General features: G+C 34.8%; 1 protein-coding gene across 1 annotated transcript in view; it reads left to right on the top strand.

Annotated features, from left to right (window-relative positions):
• The window catches only part of ARFGEF1 (ADP ribosylation factor guanine nucleotide exchange factor 1), a 168,887-nt gene that overhangs the window by 30,386 nt on the left and 120,434 nt on the right, over positions 1–18,067 (top strand). Inside the window, exons 2-5 of the mRNA XM_036753413.1 lie at positions 5,713–5,743; positions 6,408–6,564; positions 7,715–7,861; positions 15,366–15,545. Of these exons, the coding sequence (XP_036609308.1) occupies positions 5,713–5,743; positions 6,408–6,564; positions 7,715–7,861; positions 15,366–15,545 (515 nt within the window). The remainder of the gene's footprint in view (positions 1–5,712; positions 5,744–6,407; positions 6,565–7,714; positions 7,862–15,365; positions 15,546–18,067) is intronic.

Below are 18,067 nucleotides of genomic sequence, written 5' to 3'. Positions count from 1 at the left end.
TAATATCCCATTACATTATGTACCACAACTTAATTAACCATTCCCTAGTCAATGAACATGTACTTTGTTTCTAATTCTTGGCAACCAGAAAAAGAGCTACTATAAATATTTTGGTTTATACAGGCCCTTTCTTTTTGTCATTGACCACCTTGAAGTATGTATTTTCAACAGAATCTTTGGGTCAAAGTATGTGGGTATTTTTAGTTACTGTATATGAATAATTCTAAAGTGCTTTATACTATAGCTGTGCCAATTCATAGCTCCACCAATAGTGAATGCATTAGTATGCCTGTCTTTCCACAACCTCTCCTACATTGACTATTTCCAAAGGTATCTTTTAGCTTTTGTTTTCTTAGAATCTTCAAGCAGTGGATTGGAGGAAACAAAGGGAAGAAAGAAGGTAGAAGTGAAGGTACTCGCCAGTCACTGTAATGTAGGGGATTGAAGAACTAGCCTTAGGCCCAGGCTGAGAAATTTAGAGGTCTTTGTGAGCATTTATCTTTCCTTCTGGAAGGGGACCAGAGACATCAGGAAGGTGGTGTCTTGACTTGCAAGTGAATTAGATTTAAGTGAGGCATGGCTGTGCAAAGTCACCAGTCTCACTCTGTCCTCCTGAGCCATCTGGGTTCAATGCCAACACATAGATCAGGACAACTAGAGACAGCCTTGGATGCAACAGGAGACCTTGGTGTTTTTAAGCTAAGGTCTTTCCTGAGTCTCAGTTTGTCTGAGGCAATGATTAAGGCTAGGTGAGAATTCAATGATTAAGACTAGGTGAGAAATGAGCCCCCCCCCCCGCGGGCCCCCCCCCATGACCTCTTTTACCCACTCAAAAAAAAAATCAATCTGGGAGAGGGAAGACCCCGCCACCCCCCACCCCGGGTTTCTGGCCAGAATAGAAACAATTGCTATTTACACTCACTGAGCCAACAAAACCCAAACAATGACCAACTAAGGCTTGGATTCAATCCCATTTTTGGCTAGAGCCAGAGTTACTTGGGTTTAAGGCAGAGTCAGATAGCTCCATTTGAATTCTATTGGTTTTTTATCAATACCTGGTTTTCCAGAACTCTATTTCAAGAAATTTATATTCCTTGTAAGGTCTTTCCCAGGTAAGGAATGAAGCAAAAGATGGCCTCGTTTGCCTATTCAAAAAAGAAAAGAAAAATCAATTTGGGAGAGGAAGACCTTTAGTTTCTGGCCAGAACCGAAACAGTTACTATTTATACTCACTCTGGGACATGAAAACTCAGACAATGACCAATTGGGTCGTCACCTAGGGGATGAAAGAAGACCTAGCCTGAGACCCTGGGTGAGAAATTTAGAAGTTTGTCAACATATGTACTCCTTTAAGGAAGAGAGTGGGGGCAAGGGGTGCAGTACTTAGATCCAGAAGAGATGATGATTGAATGGTAAGATGGCGGGAGTGGGGGTTAGGGACATAAATGGCTTTGATTCAGTCCTGTGAAATTCTCCAGGTGAAGTGTGAGAGAATATGGATACCTGGCTGGTTGAGGTGGTGCTCTGGCCTAGCCAAAGGTTGCAGATGAAACTCAAGTCCTGGTGAGCTGTTCCTTCAATGCTGGCCTGGAAGGGTCATAATTTTGCCACTTACGTTCTGTTCAGCTTCAGGCTGGATCAGGCCCAGGCCAGGACCCATTGGAAGAGGTTGCTTTATGACCAGGGTTCCTTCCCCTTCATACTTAGCTGCTTATCCTCAGTCATAAGGCCAGGAGCCAGTAGTCTAGATAGAATATAGAATATCTGGTGCCTGGTAATGAACCTTGGTGTTGTCTCAGAAGGCCAAATGTCAACAACCTTGCCGAAAAGAACTTTGGACTGAGAGTCAAAAATCCTATTTTCTGGTTTCTGTACTTGTTCTTCTATCTTTCTGTAGCCTAAACCAAATGTATGGAGCACCCATTCTTAGACTGCACTTGAACATTACACATATCTTATTCTCTTTTCCTATTCACCCTACCCCCTAAAAAATGCATGTCAAAGTAATGAAATGGACTCGGTGAGGGACTCAAGGGGAAGTACCAGAGGACTGCCAGAGTCTTCTCAATAGTGCTCGTGCTTACTAGGGGTGCTTATGATGGTAGGGAAAGAGAATACCACGAAATAACCTGGTCTCGTGGCCTTGAATGTTCCCTCATACAAGGTAGCCTTTGTAACTACTCAGGTTTTATTTTTGTTTTTAAACTTATGTACATCTTCAAAGTAATAGCTTTTGCAGGTTTTACATTTACTGAAGTGATACAGCTATTGCTTATAATATTCTGAAATTGCCTTCACAGCTTATGAGACCAAAAAATAAAAATTCATTAATTTATATAAAGACACTCCATTGTGGGGGAAAATTATTACCAACCTTATCTAGGAAATGTGGCTTTAAATCATCCAGTCCCTTCATATATATTAATATCCTAGTACGTGCCTTATGGATGCAAATATAAAAAAATGAAACAACTCCCATTTAGTGGGTTTACATTCTAATAGAGGATATAATAAGTACATACAAATATAGATGCAGCATAAATATAAAGTTAGTAAGTACAAATATATACAAAGTAGTTAAATAGATTAGAAGGGAATGTAGTCCTTGTCCTCAAGGAGCTCACAATCTAATGGGGGAAGAGAACATGCAAAAACTTTGTACAAACAAGAAGAATAAAGGATAAATTTGGAAATTATCTCAAAGGGAAGGAATTTCAGTGTTTATGGAGAAAGTTGGATTTTTCTTGGGACTTTAAGGAAGACAGAAAGCAGAATTGAGGACACAGAGAATTCAGGCATGGGGAGAAATTATGTCTTTATTTCCACTAACCTCTGACTAAAATTTAGCATTTCCTTCAATTATTTAAAACATTCTTCTGAGAAGGGGTCCATTGGTTCACCAGACTGCCAAAGGGGTCCATGACACACAGCAAAAAAAGTTTAAAGACTATTGCGTAATGGATGAGGCCAGCTGTGGAACAGCTATTAGGAGTAGATTCCTTAATCTTTTTCATTTTGACAGGATCATTTGTTTAAAATATATCGTATTTAACTTGAGATGTTTGATTTTTAAATGTAATTATAAGACACAAAAGACTTTCTGGTTGAAGAAAAATATTTTTCTTTTGTGTAGATTGAACTGTCCATTTATAACCTTAAGAACATTTCGAGTACATAAAATTCTGTCATCCAGCATATCATCTTCTCTATTAAAATGTCCATGGTTCAGATTTGTTTCAAATAAATGGAGAGCAAAAGTCTTGAAATACCCATTCTTTTTTTTTCTTGAAGATTAGAAATCTGATTCTAGTTTTCACCATTTCCCAAAATTCGCATTCTCTCTCTCTCTCTCTCTCTCTCTCTCTCTCTCTCTCTCTCTCTCTCTCTCTCTCTCTCTCTCCCCCCCTCCCTCCCTCCAAATCTAGGGAAAAAAGATAATTTTTAAAAACCTTAAAACAAGGGAAATAGGTTTGATGAACTTACTAAAGTTATGAAAATTTTAAAAATAAAGTTTTAAAGATCATGATACCATACTAATATTGAGGACATTTGGGGCATCTAGGATGGTGGTGAAGTAGATAAAGTTCCAGGCCTGGAGTCAAGAAGACCAGGGTTCAAATCTGGTCTCAGACACTTAATAGCTTTGTGATCCTGGGCAATTCACTTAACCCTATTTGCCCCAGTTTCCTCATCTGTAAAATGAGCCGGAGAAGGAAATGGCAAAGGACTCCAGTATCTTTGCTAGGAAAACCCCAAAATGGGATCACAAATAGTCAGACACAGCTGAAACAACTGCACACATCATTTGCCGTTTGAGTGAACCAAATACTGATCAAATCTATTGCTTTTTCTTTTGAATAAAAAGATTGCTATTTTTAGGTTGGTGTCAGTTTTGCATAATCCATAGCCACTTTGACCATAGTGTCCTTATCTCTGCCTTCTGATTTTATAGAAATATTTCTCTCTGCTTTGTTTAATCTTTCATTCTGCTATCGCCACTCTTTTGTTGGTCACTCCCTTTTTTCCCTGGAACCTAAGTAAAACCCAAATACCTGTGACCATATTTATTAGCCACTACTGTTATTGGAACATATTTTGCACTATTTGGCAGAAAGAATGTCTAAAAATAGGACATAATGTCATCATAATTTACCATTTTGTACAAAATATCATAAAGCATCTTCTTCTTTTCTCATTAGATTGAAAACTCTAGAATTCTAATTTGTGCATTCTTCATTTATTTCTTAGACTTTCCTAATATGCTGAATGTGAATCTTTAAAGAAAATGTTCATGAATGTTTAAGCAAGTATAGTGAGGAAGCTAGCATTTGGTGAACATTAAGATGTGATCACTCTTCTCCATTTTCTGCATTGGATTCTTGATAACCCTAAACTTTCTCTTTTTTTAGAAAGGTTATATAATTTATACATAATATACAAATATGTGTGTGTAACTAAGAAAAGTGTGGGTGTTGGATTTAATTTCTACAAAAATTGCCATTGTTAATCCATTTGAATCTTTTTTTTTCTTTTTTGCGATTGGGAAGCAATACTTTTTAAAATCTTGGTACTTTGTACCCAAAAAAAAAAGTACACCATGCACAATGCCTTAGATATGGTAGTTACTTAATACATGTTCGCTGAATTTGAAATTGAAGAGAAAAAGTACCTGTCACACATGTCCCTTTATATCACAAAAAACTAGTTAATTTTAACAGAACTTTGATTATAAGAGATAGTGGCTTACTTCAAATATTGTTCATCTTATATTTTGTTTTACTGTATACAATGCTAAAGGACTAACATTTGATTTTATTCAGATAATCTATTTTTGTGGTTGCAGGTGATGTCTTTTTAAAATGCCATGTTTCTGAGCTTTACTTTATTGACATAGGACAACTATTGCTTATACCAATCATTATCATCTCAATAAAACGTGAAGTGGAGCATATGTTAAGTGTCAACACTTTAATATACATGCTCTCTGCACTGATTTAGCAATCAGACCACAAGTAAGCCTGTTTCCTAATCTTAAAAAAAAAAAATACTTGGGCCAATCACTGAGGCACCTCCCAAGCTTTAAATATGATGCTTTTCTATGTACTGTGTACCCATTATGCTCTGAAAAGGGGATACAAAAGAGTTATGGTGCTTATTTAACATTTTTAAGGTACTAGTAACTATCTGTTTGTAGAGCCAGGAAACTCAGATTTTACTCAGTTCTCTGAAGTATATTGTTTGACGATTTTATGGTAAATTTTTAAAATTTTTAACTTAAATACAGAATGAGAAAGAAAAAAAAATTTCCATGTATACAGCAGATCATAAGAGAGGATTCAGTATAAAATAATACATTTCTGTTTCAAGAAAACCTACATAATAAATACTACACATTGTTTCCAAAGCTTTCTTGCTGGTTTCCTTTTGTTTGCTGCTCTGTAATGTTTATTTTTTTGAAAACTGTTTTAATAGTTTTTAATAATATTTTAAAATTTACAGTATTCATAATTGTGTATAATATCCTAAGCAGCCTGCATTTTAGCTTATCTATTTACTTGTCAACTCAAATTGAATCATAGCGGTTGATGTTTCTGTGACTGAGCTATAATTTTCATTTTTTGTAAGAATTTAGATTATAAGTTTCTTTGATCTGTTTACTTTAGCCATGTACTTGTAAATCTAACTTGTGTTTTTTTGTATGTATATTTGCAGAGGAAATAAAAGCTGAAACTGAAAAACAAAGGTTAGTGATTTTTTTTCACTTTAGTAAACATAATTTAGTATTTTTTGTAAATCTTAGCTAATTATTAACTATTATATCAAAAATTAACATGACTTACTTAAGCTAGGATGGTTTCTATATATGATCTCTATAGTGATTATATGATTGTTTTTTTAAAAAAGTAATCGTGCCATACTAAAATGAAAAAAACCCTTTATATTAATATTGCCAGTAATAGATTTACACAACTCTATATAAGCTTATTTTTGCTCTTCTATAGTCACATCTTGAGAATTTTTTCCTCAAAGCGTTTGTCATACTTAGAAAATATATTAGATTTCTTTGCTACTAAGTGATCTGTATCTGTCAATGTTTAGTTTCTCAGAGGCTTGCTAATTTATCTGAGGACAAATAACGTAATTTATGTTTGTTAAAGCATTCTGACATAGAGGTGGTTAAATGTAGGAGAATCATTTTGTACTAGGGAAAACCTGAATTTTAGAAAGAAGACAAAACAGGGGAGCCAGAAATGTGGTTCTAGTCATGGAACTTAACTTCTTATATGATCTTGTCATTTAACTTTTTGAACCTGTGTTTTCTCATCTGTAAAATGATAGATGTTCACTAACTCAGATTTATGAGTTTTTAATACCTGTATCTAATAAGAATATTCTTTTTTGTTTAGTCCCCCTCATGGAGAAGCAAAAGCTGGTTCAAGCACTCTTCCTCCGGTGAAATCGAAGACTAGTTTTATTGAAGCAGATAAATACTTCCTACCATTTGAGCTGGCATGCCAGTCCAAATGTCCCCGGATAGTTAGTACATCCCTAGATTGTTTACAGGTTTGTATAAAATAGTGTTACCTAGAGTTTATCAATTTTAATTGTGTATCCAAAACATGGACTGCAACTGATGATTCATACTGCTTTCAGTTGCCGTAGAGGGCAATTAACACATTTTTAGTAGCAACAGCAAAATTCTATTTATAACTATAAACAAGCCATTGATTAGCTGAAATAAGACAAAATCTTGATTATTGGTATCTCTAATAAAACGTACTGACTTGACCCATCCATGAAGGCACAGTAAGATATTGAACAGTTGTGAAATTTAGAACATGTTATTTACTCAAAGATGGTAATGGTTCAAGTAAAGGTATAGTATCTGAAACCTTTATTTTTAAGAGTGGTATTAAGATAGCCTGGCATAACCTCTCAGTGCTCCACGTAACTCCATAAGATGATAAGATGCAGATCTACATTGATAGAGGGAATTTATGCACTGAGAGTTCCCCCAAAGTGACAAAATCAGAAGTTCAGGCCCCCAAAAAGGATTAATTAATATGTGATGTACTACTTTCAGAAAATGCTCAGCCCAAATTTAGTTCAATTAAATCCTTTTAAGATATGATGGGTTTCAGTTTAAATAGGAAAAAAAAATATGCTTAAATGGGAACTCAATCTACTGTCTTTGCCCTTCTGGTTCAGATCCAAGTTTTCAGAATACCTTCTGCTAGGTTTTAAGCTAGGTGGTTTATTGCAATTCTTGCAAATGAAGATACTTTTGTCTGTGTACTACCAGTAGAAATACTTCTTTCAAAATATATTGACATTTCAGTAACTAGAAATACCATGATAAAATTTCAGAACTGAAATACCATGATAAAGATAAAAGTTTTATAAATAATACTATCTTTTGCCAAAGTATCTTGAAACATCCTACCTCCTATCCTTCCTGGTTATGTGAAGCTGAGAAAATCATTTAACTTCTGGATGCGTCAAGCAATTCCCTAGGACTCATCAACTAAGTCATAGATGGACCTTTGCTTGTGGCTGAGATGCCCCGTGATGAGAAATCACAGATCCTTTGAGAACATAGCACCTTGAAGTTGAATGATTGGTAGCTAATAATAATGAGGATATATATGTATATAATTGATAAGTATTTTAACTCTTTATTGAGGACTGATAATTGTCTTTTTTCCTTCTCCAGAAACTTATTGCTTATGGACACTTAACTGGCAATGCTCCAGATAATACTACTCCTGGCAAAAAATTAATTGATAGAATTATTGAGACAATATGTGCCTGTTTCCAAGGTCCTCAAACAGACGAAGGGGTCCAGTTGCAAATAATAAAGGTAAATGGTTACATAAAGTTAATTGAGAAGTTAATACTTGCATTTGAGGATTACTACATTGGAATCTTACTGTAATGCTATCCATTATAGACAAGATTTCAGTATGTTAGCTTCTTTTTAGGCAGCCTTTGACCCATTCTTGGACCATTTAGTTAATCTAGTACCTAGTATCTGAGGAGAGAAGGTGGCATATCTAAGAGATGTTACAAAGGAGAATTGACAGGTCTTGGCACCAGATCACATATGGGAAGGGGGTGGTGAGAGAGAATGAGGAGTCAAAGATGACATCTAGATTGAGAGTCCTAGTGACTGGAAGGATGGTGGCACCCTCAACAATAATAGAAAGTTTTGGAAGGAGGTAGGATTGGAGGGGAAAGAAATTAGTTCAGTTTTGGACATATAGTTTAAGATGTCTGTGGAGGTGTCTGATATGAAGTTGGACATGTGAGACTAAAGGTCAGCAGAGAGGTTTAGAGCTGGAGAGGTAGATTTGGGAATCATCAGTGTAGAAATAATAAGGGAATTCATGGGAACTGATGAGATCACCAGAGGAAATAATGTAGAGGAAGAAGAAAAGAGGACCCAGGGCAGAGCCCTGTGGGACACCGATGCAGTTAGGGATATGACCTGTGTAAAGAGCCAGCAAATAGGAGGAGAACCAGAAGAAAATGTCCTGAAAACCTAGAGTGAAGAGAGTATCAAGGAGGAGAAAGTGATCAACAGTGTCAGTGGTTGCAGAGAGGTCAAGAATGATGAGGATTGAGAAAAGGCCAATAGATTTTGGAATTAATTTTTGATGACTTTGGAGAGAACAGTTTTGGTTCAGTGACGAGCATGAAGAAGAGAATAAAAGGAGAGAAAGTAGAGGCACCACAAAAAGTTGGAGACATATGGGGTGATGATGGCAATGAATAGATTAGTTAAAGGTTTTCTGAGTATGCGGGAGACCTGGGCATGTTTGTAGGAATAGAAGGGCAGATTGTGGATAGGGAGATAAGTGAGAAAGTGGGAATGATAGAGGAGACAGTCTACTGAAGGAGATAAGATAGAATGAGAGCATTTGTACACGTAGAAGATTTGGTTTTGGCAAGGGAAGGGCTAGTTCAAGTGGGAGAAGGGTGGAGGTGGAAATTGCAAAAGAATGCATCTGGGTGATACTAGATGAGTGAAGAAGGAACTCAACAGCAGATGAGTCATTTTTTCCTGTTAAATATAAGGTACAGTTCTCACCTGAGGGGGGGGGAACCATGAGAGATTTCAGAAGGGAAGAAATGTTTGGAAAAACCAGTGTGGTGAGGGGGATAGTGAGTTAATTGGGAGGTATAAAAGTCCTAGCCATGGTAAGGACCAAGTTGAGGCTATGTAACATATATTTGTTGCCCCAGGAAAGACAGCTGTGTGATTTTTCTCTATCTTCATTCATCAGCATGTGTTTAGGAGCAAAGGAAGCAGATAGTGGAAGTGATCCAAGGCTGAGTCTTGGCACAGTTGGTGGTATGATAATGGGACAGGAGACTGAAGAGAAGAGACAATATAGAGTTGAACTGGTTCACCAAGGGGGTCAAGGTGGGGAAAGGAGGAATGGATGGCTAGTGCATTCACTGATGACTCAGGATTATTGAACTAGGTTCACTAATATATCCTTTAAGACTACAAGATAACTTCCATACTACATTGAGATAGCATTTTAAGCAAGAAGTAATTAATACCTCACATTTTGATGATATAAGAGTTCCATAGAAAATCTGCCCAATGTGTTATTCATGTTCCTTTTGTTCTTTAAATGTTTTACAGATACCAGTTTGGTTCTTCTAAAATTATAGTGTTTCATGATTTGCAATCATGTGCCTTTACCAGGATAGTATTGATATTAAAACAGTGTAAGCTTGACATCATTGAAAGGGCTCTATAATCTCTCATATCCATCCAGCCTGCTCAGTTCTGGACTCAGTTCATTGTCTACAATTCCAGACCTAAATATATGTGTGATGAACCAACTCTATGAATTGCTCATCCAAATTGTCATAATCTCAGAAGGAAGAAAAACAAAACCATGTATCTGTTTTCTTTTTTTCCTGTCTGGATAGTTCAGTCTTTTGAGTGGCTTTGAATTTAATTAAGGAAGGTGTACAGTATTTTGGGATTTGATAGTTATTCTGGAACTTGGCATAATCAGTTGTAAACATCTGCAAATCAGAGTGTCTAGAAAACCTTATCTGTCATCTGTAGGGAACCTTCCTTTCACTTGCACTTTATTCAAGACATCTTTCATTTGTTAGTACCTTCAAAAAGTGTGATATTAGTGGACACGTTTGGCAATTTTATGTCTTAGTTAATACTCAGAGGATCTTCAAATGACATCATCTCTGTGGCTGTGTCTATCCCAGGAATTTGTATGACCTTATAGATTCATGGAAAACAAAGCATTATGATAAGTAGTATCTATCTAAAACCATCAGCAAGCATTATCCGTAATGGGTTATTTATTGATAAAGCTAGAAGTTGTCCCAGTAAGGTCAAGGGGAAGCAAGGATGCGTATTATCACCATTATTATTCAATATTGTACTAGAAATGTTAGTTATAGCAATAAGAGAAGAAAAAAGAAATTGAAGGACTTAAAATAGACAATCAAGAAACAAAACTATCACTCTTTGCAGATGATATGATGGTAAAATTGCAGGATATAAAATAAACCCACATAAATAATCAACATTTTTATGTATTACCAACAAAGTTCAGCAAGAAGTAGAAAAAAATTTCATTTAAAATGTGATAATATAAATTTTATATTATATATAATACATTATATATAAATATAAAATATAAAATTAGATAATATAAAATGCTTGGGAGTCTACCTGCTAAGACAAACCCAGGAACTGTACAAACACAACTACAAAATACGTTTCACACAAATAGAGTCAGATCTAAACAATTGGAAAAATATTGATTACTCATGGGTAGACCATGCCAAATAAGAAAAATGACAATTCTACCTAAATTAATTTACTTATTCAGTGCCATACCAATCAAAACTACCAAAAATTATTTTATAGAGCTAGAAAAAATAATAACAGACTTCATCTGGAGGAACAAAAGGTCAAGAATATCAAGGGAACTAATGAAAATAAGTGAAAGTGGCCTATCTGTGCCAGATCTCAAACTATATTATAAAGTGGTAATCATCAGAACTATGTGGCTAAGAACTAGAGAGGTGGGTGGATCAGTGGATTGAATTAGGTACCTAAGACAGTAGCAAACGACCATCATAATCTAGTGTTTGATAAACTCAAAGACCCCAGCTTTTGGGACAAGAAATCACTATTTGACAAAAACTGCTGGGAAAACTAGAAAATAGTGTGGCAGAAACTAGATATAGACCAACACCTCGCACTATATACCAAGATAAGGTCAAAATGGGCACCTGATTTAGACATAAAGGGTCATACCATAAGCAGATTAGGGGAGCAAGGAATAGTTTACCTGTCAAATCAATGGAGAAGGGAAGAATTTATGACCAAGCAAGAGATAAAGAGCATTATGAGATGTAAAATGGAAAATTTTTATAACATCAAATTTAAAAGTTTTTGCATAAATAAAACCAATGCAAACAAGATTAGAAGGAAAGAAAGCTGGGAAAAAATTTTATAGCAGGTGTCTCTGATAAAGGCCTCATTTCTCAAATATGTAGAGAACTGAGTCAAATTTATAAGAATATAAGTCATTCCCCAGTTGAAAAATAGTCAAAGGATATGAACAGGCAGTTTTCAGAGAAAGAAATCAAAGCTGTCTATAATTATATGAAAAATGCTGTAAATTGTTATTGATTAGAAAAATGCAAATTAAAGCAACTCTGAGGTACTACCTCACACTTATCAGATTGGCTAGTATGACAGAAAAGGAAAATGATAAATGTTGGCGGGGATGTGGGAAAATTGGGAAGTATCTGATGCCCTTTTGGTGGAGTTGTGAACTAATCCAACTCTTCTGGAGAGCAATATAGAACTATGCCCCAAGGGCAATCAAGCTGTGTGTACCCATTGACGCAGCAATACCACTACTAGGTCTGTATCCCAAAAGAGATTTTTAAAAATGTAAAGGACCTATATGTATAAAAATATTTATAACAACTCTTTCAGTGGTAGCAAAGGATTGGAAGTTGTGGTATATGAATAGAATGGAATACTACTGCGCTATAAGAAATGATAGCAGGCTGATTTCAGAGAAACCTGGAAAGATCTATGCAAACTGATGGAAAGTGAAGTGAACAGAACCAAGAGAACATTGTACACAGTAATAGTAACATTGTGCAATTGTCAACTGTGAATGACTTAGCTATTCTCAGCAGTACAATAATTGAAGATAGTTCTGAAGGACTTGTGATGAAAACTGATGTAGTCTGAATGCAGATTGAAACATACTATTTTTCACTTTTATGTGTGTATGTTTTTTTTTCTTTTGGTCTATTTCTTCTTTTACAACATTAACTTATGTGGAAATATGTTTTACATGATTACACATATATAACATATCAAATTGCTTATACCTTAGGGAGGGGGAAGTGAGGAAAGGAGAAAATTTGGAATTCAAAATAAAAATAAATGTTAAAAATTATCTTTACATGTAATTGGGAAAAAATAAAATAATGTATTTTTAAAAAGACAAAACTTTGAAAAAAGTCTCCTGAAATTCTTTACAAAATCAAATTCTTTTTTATATATCAAAAAGAGGCATAGTGGACAGAGCCAATCTAGGGTTAAAGCCCTGCCTCTGACACATAAACGCTTTCCCTGTGACCCTGGGGAAGTTACTTAACTTCTTAGTGCCCCAGGCAGTTGAAAGGATTTGTAGTGGGAGAGGGAGTTTCCGTACTTGGCCTTCCCTAAACCGGTGTAATTCCCAGATGCAGACTGAAAGAGATTAAAGTGACAGAAACTTTTATTTTTTTTAACCTCTCTCAGTCATTTGGGGTAATGTACATGTTATAGGCATACTATCCCCATTTTGACTATCAAATTGAGACAAAAAGAGGTTAAGTGACTTGCCCAAGATCGCACAGCTAGTGAGTAACGGAGTTAGGAACCAAACTTGGATCTTCTGACTCTTAAGTCCAGTGTTCTTCTCACTTTTTCATGCTTCCTTTTTATATTTTGGATTAAATGATCTCTTAGACTAGCCTAGAAATGTTATCAACAATATATAACATAGTTTCTTTGGAAAAATAAATTCTAGCTCTCAAATAACTGATTTGCAGACAGACTTTTGGAATACAGTCCTTTGGTAATGCTGGGGACTAGCTGCACTTATATTAAAAAGAGATCTCTGCATTTAGGAATCTGGAATAATGAACTACTTTCGTTTAATTACTTACACATTGCAAGTATTAGATAAATGCTTAATGAATGACTGTGTAGATGTTAAAAATTTCCTGTGATAGGCTGCTAACAATGGAGAGGTGACCTTGGAGTTTTAAAAAAATGCAACAAAAGCACTCCCAATTATGTATTAGCCAGCATGCACAAAGTATAGCTACTATGTTATCAATGAATCTTCAAAGGGAACTTAACTTGCTTTTAGTTAATTTAGTAAAATCTGTTCCTTGTCAAAAGCGTTCCACTGAACTGTTGGAGAAGATTAGATTACTTTACAGAAATAGCTTTCTACAGAAATAACATAGCTTTTTGGAAATATATCTGTAAATGGTCATAAGCATTCATTATGTAACCAAATATGTCTGGCACATCTGTGCCACTCAGTTTAAACCCTGAATATTTCTCATTAACAGAGTTTCTAGTCTTTTGAGAATCATTGTAATTATTCATCTAACTCATGGGTTTTTAACCTTTTTTGTGTCATGGACCTCTAGAAGTCTGGTGAAACTCATGGCCTCCTCAGAATAATGTTTTTAAATGCATAAAATAGAATACGTAGGATTATAAAGGAAACCACTTATATTGAATTATAATTATAGAAAAAAATTTCAAGTTCACAGGCTCCAGGTTAAGACATCCTCATCTAATTGCTATGAAGAAAACTAATTTTTGCTAATGTTCCTGCTTTATCTGCATCAAGGCTAATTTCATGCACCAAAAATACATAGTATGTCTTTGTGTACTTAACTGTGTTATATATTGTGTACCAATAAGGTGATAGAGACCAGAGCCCATTTCTTTATCAGCTTGAAATCTGAAGCAAACAACTACAGGCAAAAATATGAGATATATAGTAAACAGATGAAATTTAAACTAAATATAAATAAATATAATAATTTGTGATAGTGTTTCATAGTTTGCACACATATGAGATTCTTTGGCTTCTTATTTGATCTTCTTAATAATCCTGATGACCAGATATATTCCTGTTTACTAATTTATAAACTGCGATTCACAGACATTAATACTTGTTTCAGGTCTCCTAGTTAATGACAAGTGAAGGACTGGATCCCCAGGTATTCTGATTCTTATTCAAGTACTTTTTCCAGCATAGTGCGTTGCTACAAAACAAATTAGCACCTGTGGAAAAGACTTACATTAGGTCTTTATTGTGTTATAATTATTTTTTTCCTGCTATGATTTTCATCTATGGTATATCTTAATCTATGTAATAAATCAGTGCAATTCAGTTTATCAGATATTTGTTGAACACTTATGAACATGACATCAGTGTAGGCATTCTGGGGGATTAAAAACAAAAAAGATGGTCAAGCATTTGTTAAGTGCTTTCTGTGTGCTAGACACTAAAGTATGCTCAAGATGATTATGGGCTAATAGTAGAAAAGACAGCTTCACAATTATAATACAAGCCTGAACATAAGTGCTTCTAGAGATCTAGTCACAGTGTTACAGGGTAATATAGCATTATTTTGTGTCACACACATAATAGTTTGAGGTTCTTTTCATGGGATAATGCAGCTAGGAAAACAAAACTTTGTGGATCTTGTCACCCTTTGCTTTAAGCTTCTCTTGCCATGAGTAATTAATTCAGTATCTCATGTTACATTGTCTAACACTGATGATGGTGGTTAAGGTGTGTGTTGGAAAAGTCTCAATTCATAGCTACTACTCTCTTCCAAATAGGGAGTGCGTGAAAAGTTTCCTATTGCTTAAAAACAGTCATGTTTTATGGACCCTTCAGTTTTGGCAGTCTGGTCTTTTTGCCTCATAGGTTGTGTCTTTACTTCAGAGTACAAAGTTTTGTACTTTTTGGAAGAGAAAGATTTATGAGAGAGTCCTTTCCTTTGAAAACATAGCATATATACGTTATTTAGGAAAACCTAACACATCCATTTTACAGTGGGTAAAATAGGCTAATGATTATTTTATTGAAAAATTTCCCAAATTCGTTATACTATAATTGATTTCCTGCTACTTTTCAAAAATAGATCTATTGCAGTATTTTAAAGTTTTAATTTTCATACAAAAGCATTATATGTAAATGTGTTTTGTGCAGTGACTCTAGAGGAAGAAAAACATTGTTTTAATGATATATTTTATTTTTTTTTAGGCCTTGCTTACTGCAGTAACATCACAGCACATAGAAATTCATGAAGGAACTGTGTTGCAAGCTGTAAGAACATGTTACAATATATATCTAGCAAGCAAAAATCTAATCAATCAGACAACAGCCAAAGCTACTCTTACTCAAATGTTAAATGTTATATTTGCACGTATGGAAAACCAAGCAGTAAGTATTGAAATTTTATTATTAAGATAATTTTATAAATGTACAATATGCCAAATATATAGGCAATAAATAAAAGTGATACATACCTGTTGTTCTTTGTTAGGTTCATATATATCCATAGAGATAGTCTCTCATTTATAATTTAATGGTTGACTAACTCATGATATTGGATAAATCTTGTTTTCTGTTGAACTGCTAATGAAATAGGAATTTTATTTTAGGTTCCTCATAGTAGTGGCTAACTTTGATGTCCATGAACAAGTGAATGGTGGGTGTAACAAGGGTTGTTGTGAGGATAAAATAAAATAGCACATAGAAAGCATTTTGTAAACCGTAATGCCCTTTATAAATGCTAGCCATTATTCTTAATAATAATAGTAATAACACTTTTATTTTTACTGGTTTTATTATAAATAAGCTATTCTTTGATCCTTGAAAATCAACAATATATTTGAGCCAGTAGTAACTCACGTTAAGATACCTTGTGAGGTAGATACCCCCATTTTAAAGATAACATTTCCTTCCTCAGAGAGGTAAAATGACTTGTCTTTAGTTATACAGCTAATTTAATCTTAGAGCCAAAACCTGAATCAAGGTCTCCTGACTGTAAGTTCAGCATTTTTACTACTACATTATTCTGCCTTTTTAAAAAAGATACATTTCTGTAGTGATGTTTCATCTAAAATTAATGCAACATTTTATTTTCAGTATACTTTAGAGCATTCAAAAACATTTTTCAAATTTTATAATGTATGTAGTATGGAAGTATGAAGACTTTTATCTTAGGGATGCTTACTCACAGGGGGGAGAATGAAGAGTCAGTGAAGCAATCTAGCTTAGTATTATGGGAAGAAAAAAATAAATTAATTTTAAGAGGATACATAAACCTCTAAGCAGAATAAATGATGAAAATCTATACTTCAGTTACGGTCAGTTAACAAATGGAAATGGGAGGGAGGGAAGATGAATTTGGGGACAGACTAACTTACATATTGGTCAAAACTTTATAAGGCAGAGTTATAATTCATTTTCTAATATTCTTAACAATAGATAATTCTTTTAAATAAAAAAATAATAAATAGCTAAATGTTGTCAGAACTTCTCAATAACAGTATTTATATTTCTACCTAAAATTCGGAAGCACAGGCCTTATTGAATTCAGTTTTATATTAAATGTTTAGTGGACCATTGTCTAGAAAATTTCTGCTACACCATTTTGTTTTTTTATTGAAAAAAGTGATTTTTAATGAGTTCCAGTTGCCCCAAATTTATTAGAGTATGATACCTACCTTTTTTTTTTGTATTTATTTTTTAATTTATTTAATATATTTAGTTTTCAGCATTGACTTTCACAAGAGTTTGAATTACAAATTTTCTCCCCATTTCTACCCTCCCCCGACTCCAAGATGGCATATATTCTGGTTGCCCCATTTCCCAGTCAGCCCTCCCTTCTGTCACCCCACTCCCCTCCCATCCCCTTTTCCCTTCCTTTCTTGTAGGACAAGATAAATTTCTATGCCCCATTGCCTGTGTATATAATTTCCTAGTTGCATTGAAAAACTTTTTTTTTTTTAATTTTTGAACATTTGTTTTTAAAACTTTGAGTTCCAAATTCTCTCTCCTCTTCCCTTCCCACCCACCCTCTCTAAGAAGGCAAGCAATTCAACATAGGCCACATTAGTATCATTATGTAAAACCCTTCCACAATAGTCATGTTGTGAAAGACTAACTATATTTTGCTCCTTCCAACCTGTCCCCCTTTATTAAATTTTCTCCCTTGTCCCTGTCCCTTTTTGAAAGTGTTTGGTTTTGATTACCTCCTCCCCGAATCTGCCCTCCCTTCTATCATCTCCCCCTTTTTTATCTTCTTCCTCCTCCTTTCCTGTGGGGTAAGATACCCAATTGAGTGGGTATGTTATTCCCTCCTCAGGTCAAATCTGATGAGAGCAAGATTCACTCATTCCCCTTCACCTGCCCCTTCTTCCTTTCCTTACAGAACTGCTTTTTCTTGCCACTTTTATGCGAGATAATTTACCCCATTCTATCTCTCCCTTTCTCCTTTTCTCAATATATTCCTCTCTCATCCCTTAATTTGATTTTATTTTTTTAGATATCATCCCTTCATATTCAACTCACCTTGTGCCCTCTGTCTATATATATATATATACACATACACATATATATACCTACACACACACACACACACACACACACACACACAGCTACCCTAATAATGAGATCTCATGAATCATATACATCATCTTTCCATGTAGGAATGTAAACAAAACAGTTCAACTTTAGTAAGTCCCTTGTGATTTTTTTTTCTTGTTTACCTTTTCATGCTTCTCTTGATTCTTGTGTTTGAAAGTCAAATTTTCTATTCAGCTCTGGTCTTTTCACTGAGAGGGCTGAAAGTCCTGTATTTTATTGAAAGTCCATATTTTGCCTTGGAGCATGATACTCAGTTTTGCTGGGTAGGTGATTCTTGGTTTTAATCCTAGCTCCATTGACCTCTGGAATAT

Source organism: Trichosurus vulpecula, chromosome 1, assembly GCF_011100635.1.
Source record: "Trichosurus vulpecula isolate mTriVul1 chromosome 1, mTriVul1.pri, whole genome shotgun sequence".
NCBI classification, from domain to species: Eukaryota; Metazoa; Chordata; class Mammalia; order Diprotodontia; family Phalangeridae; genus Trichosurus; species Trichosurus vulpecula.
This window is presented reverse-complemented; position numbering and strand designations above follow the sequence as displayed.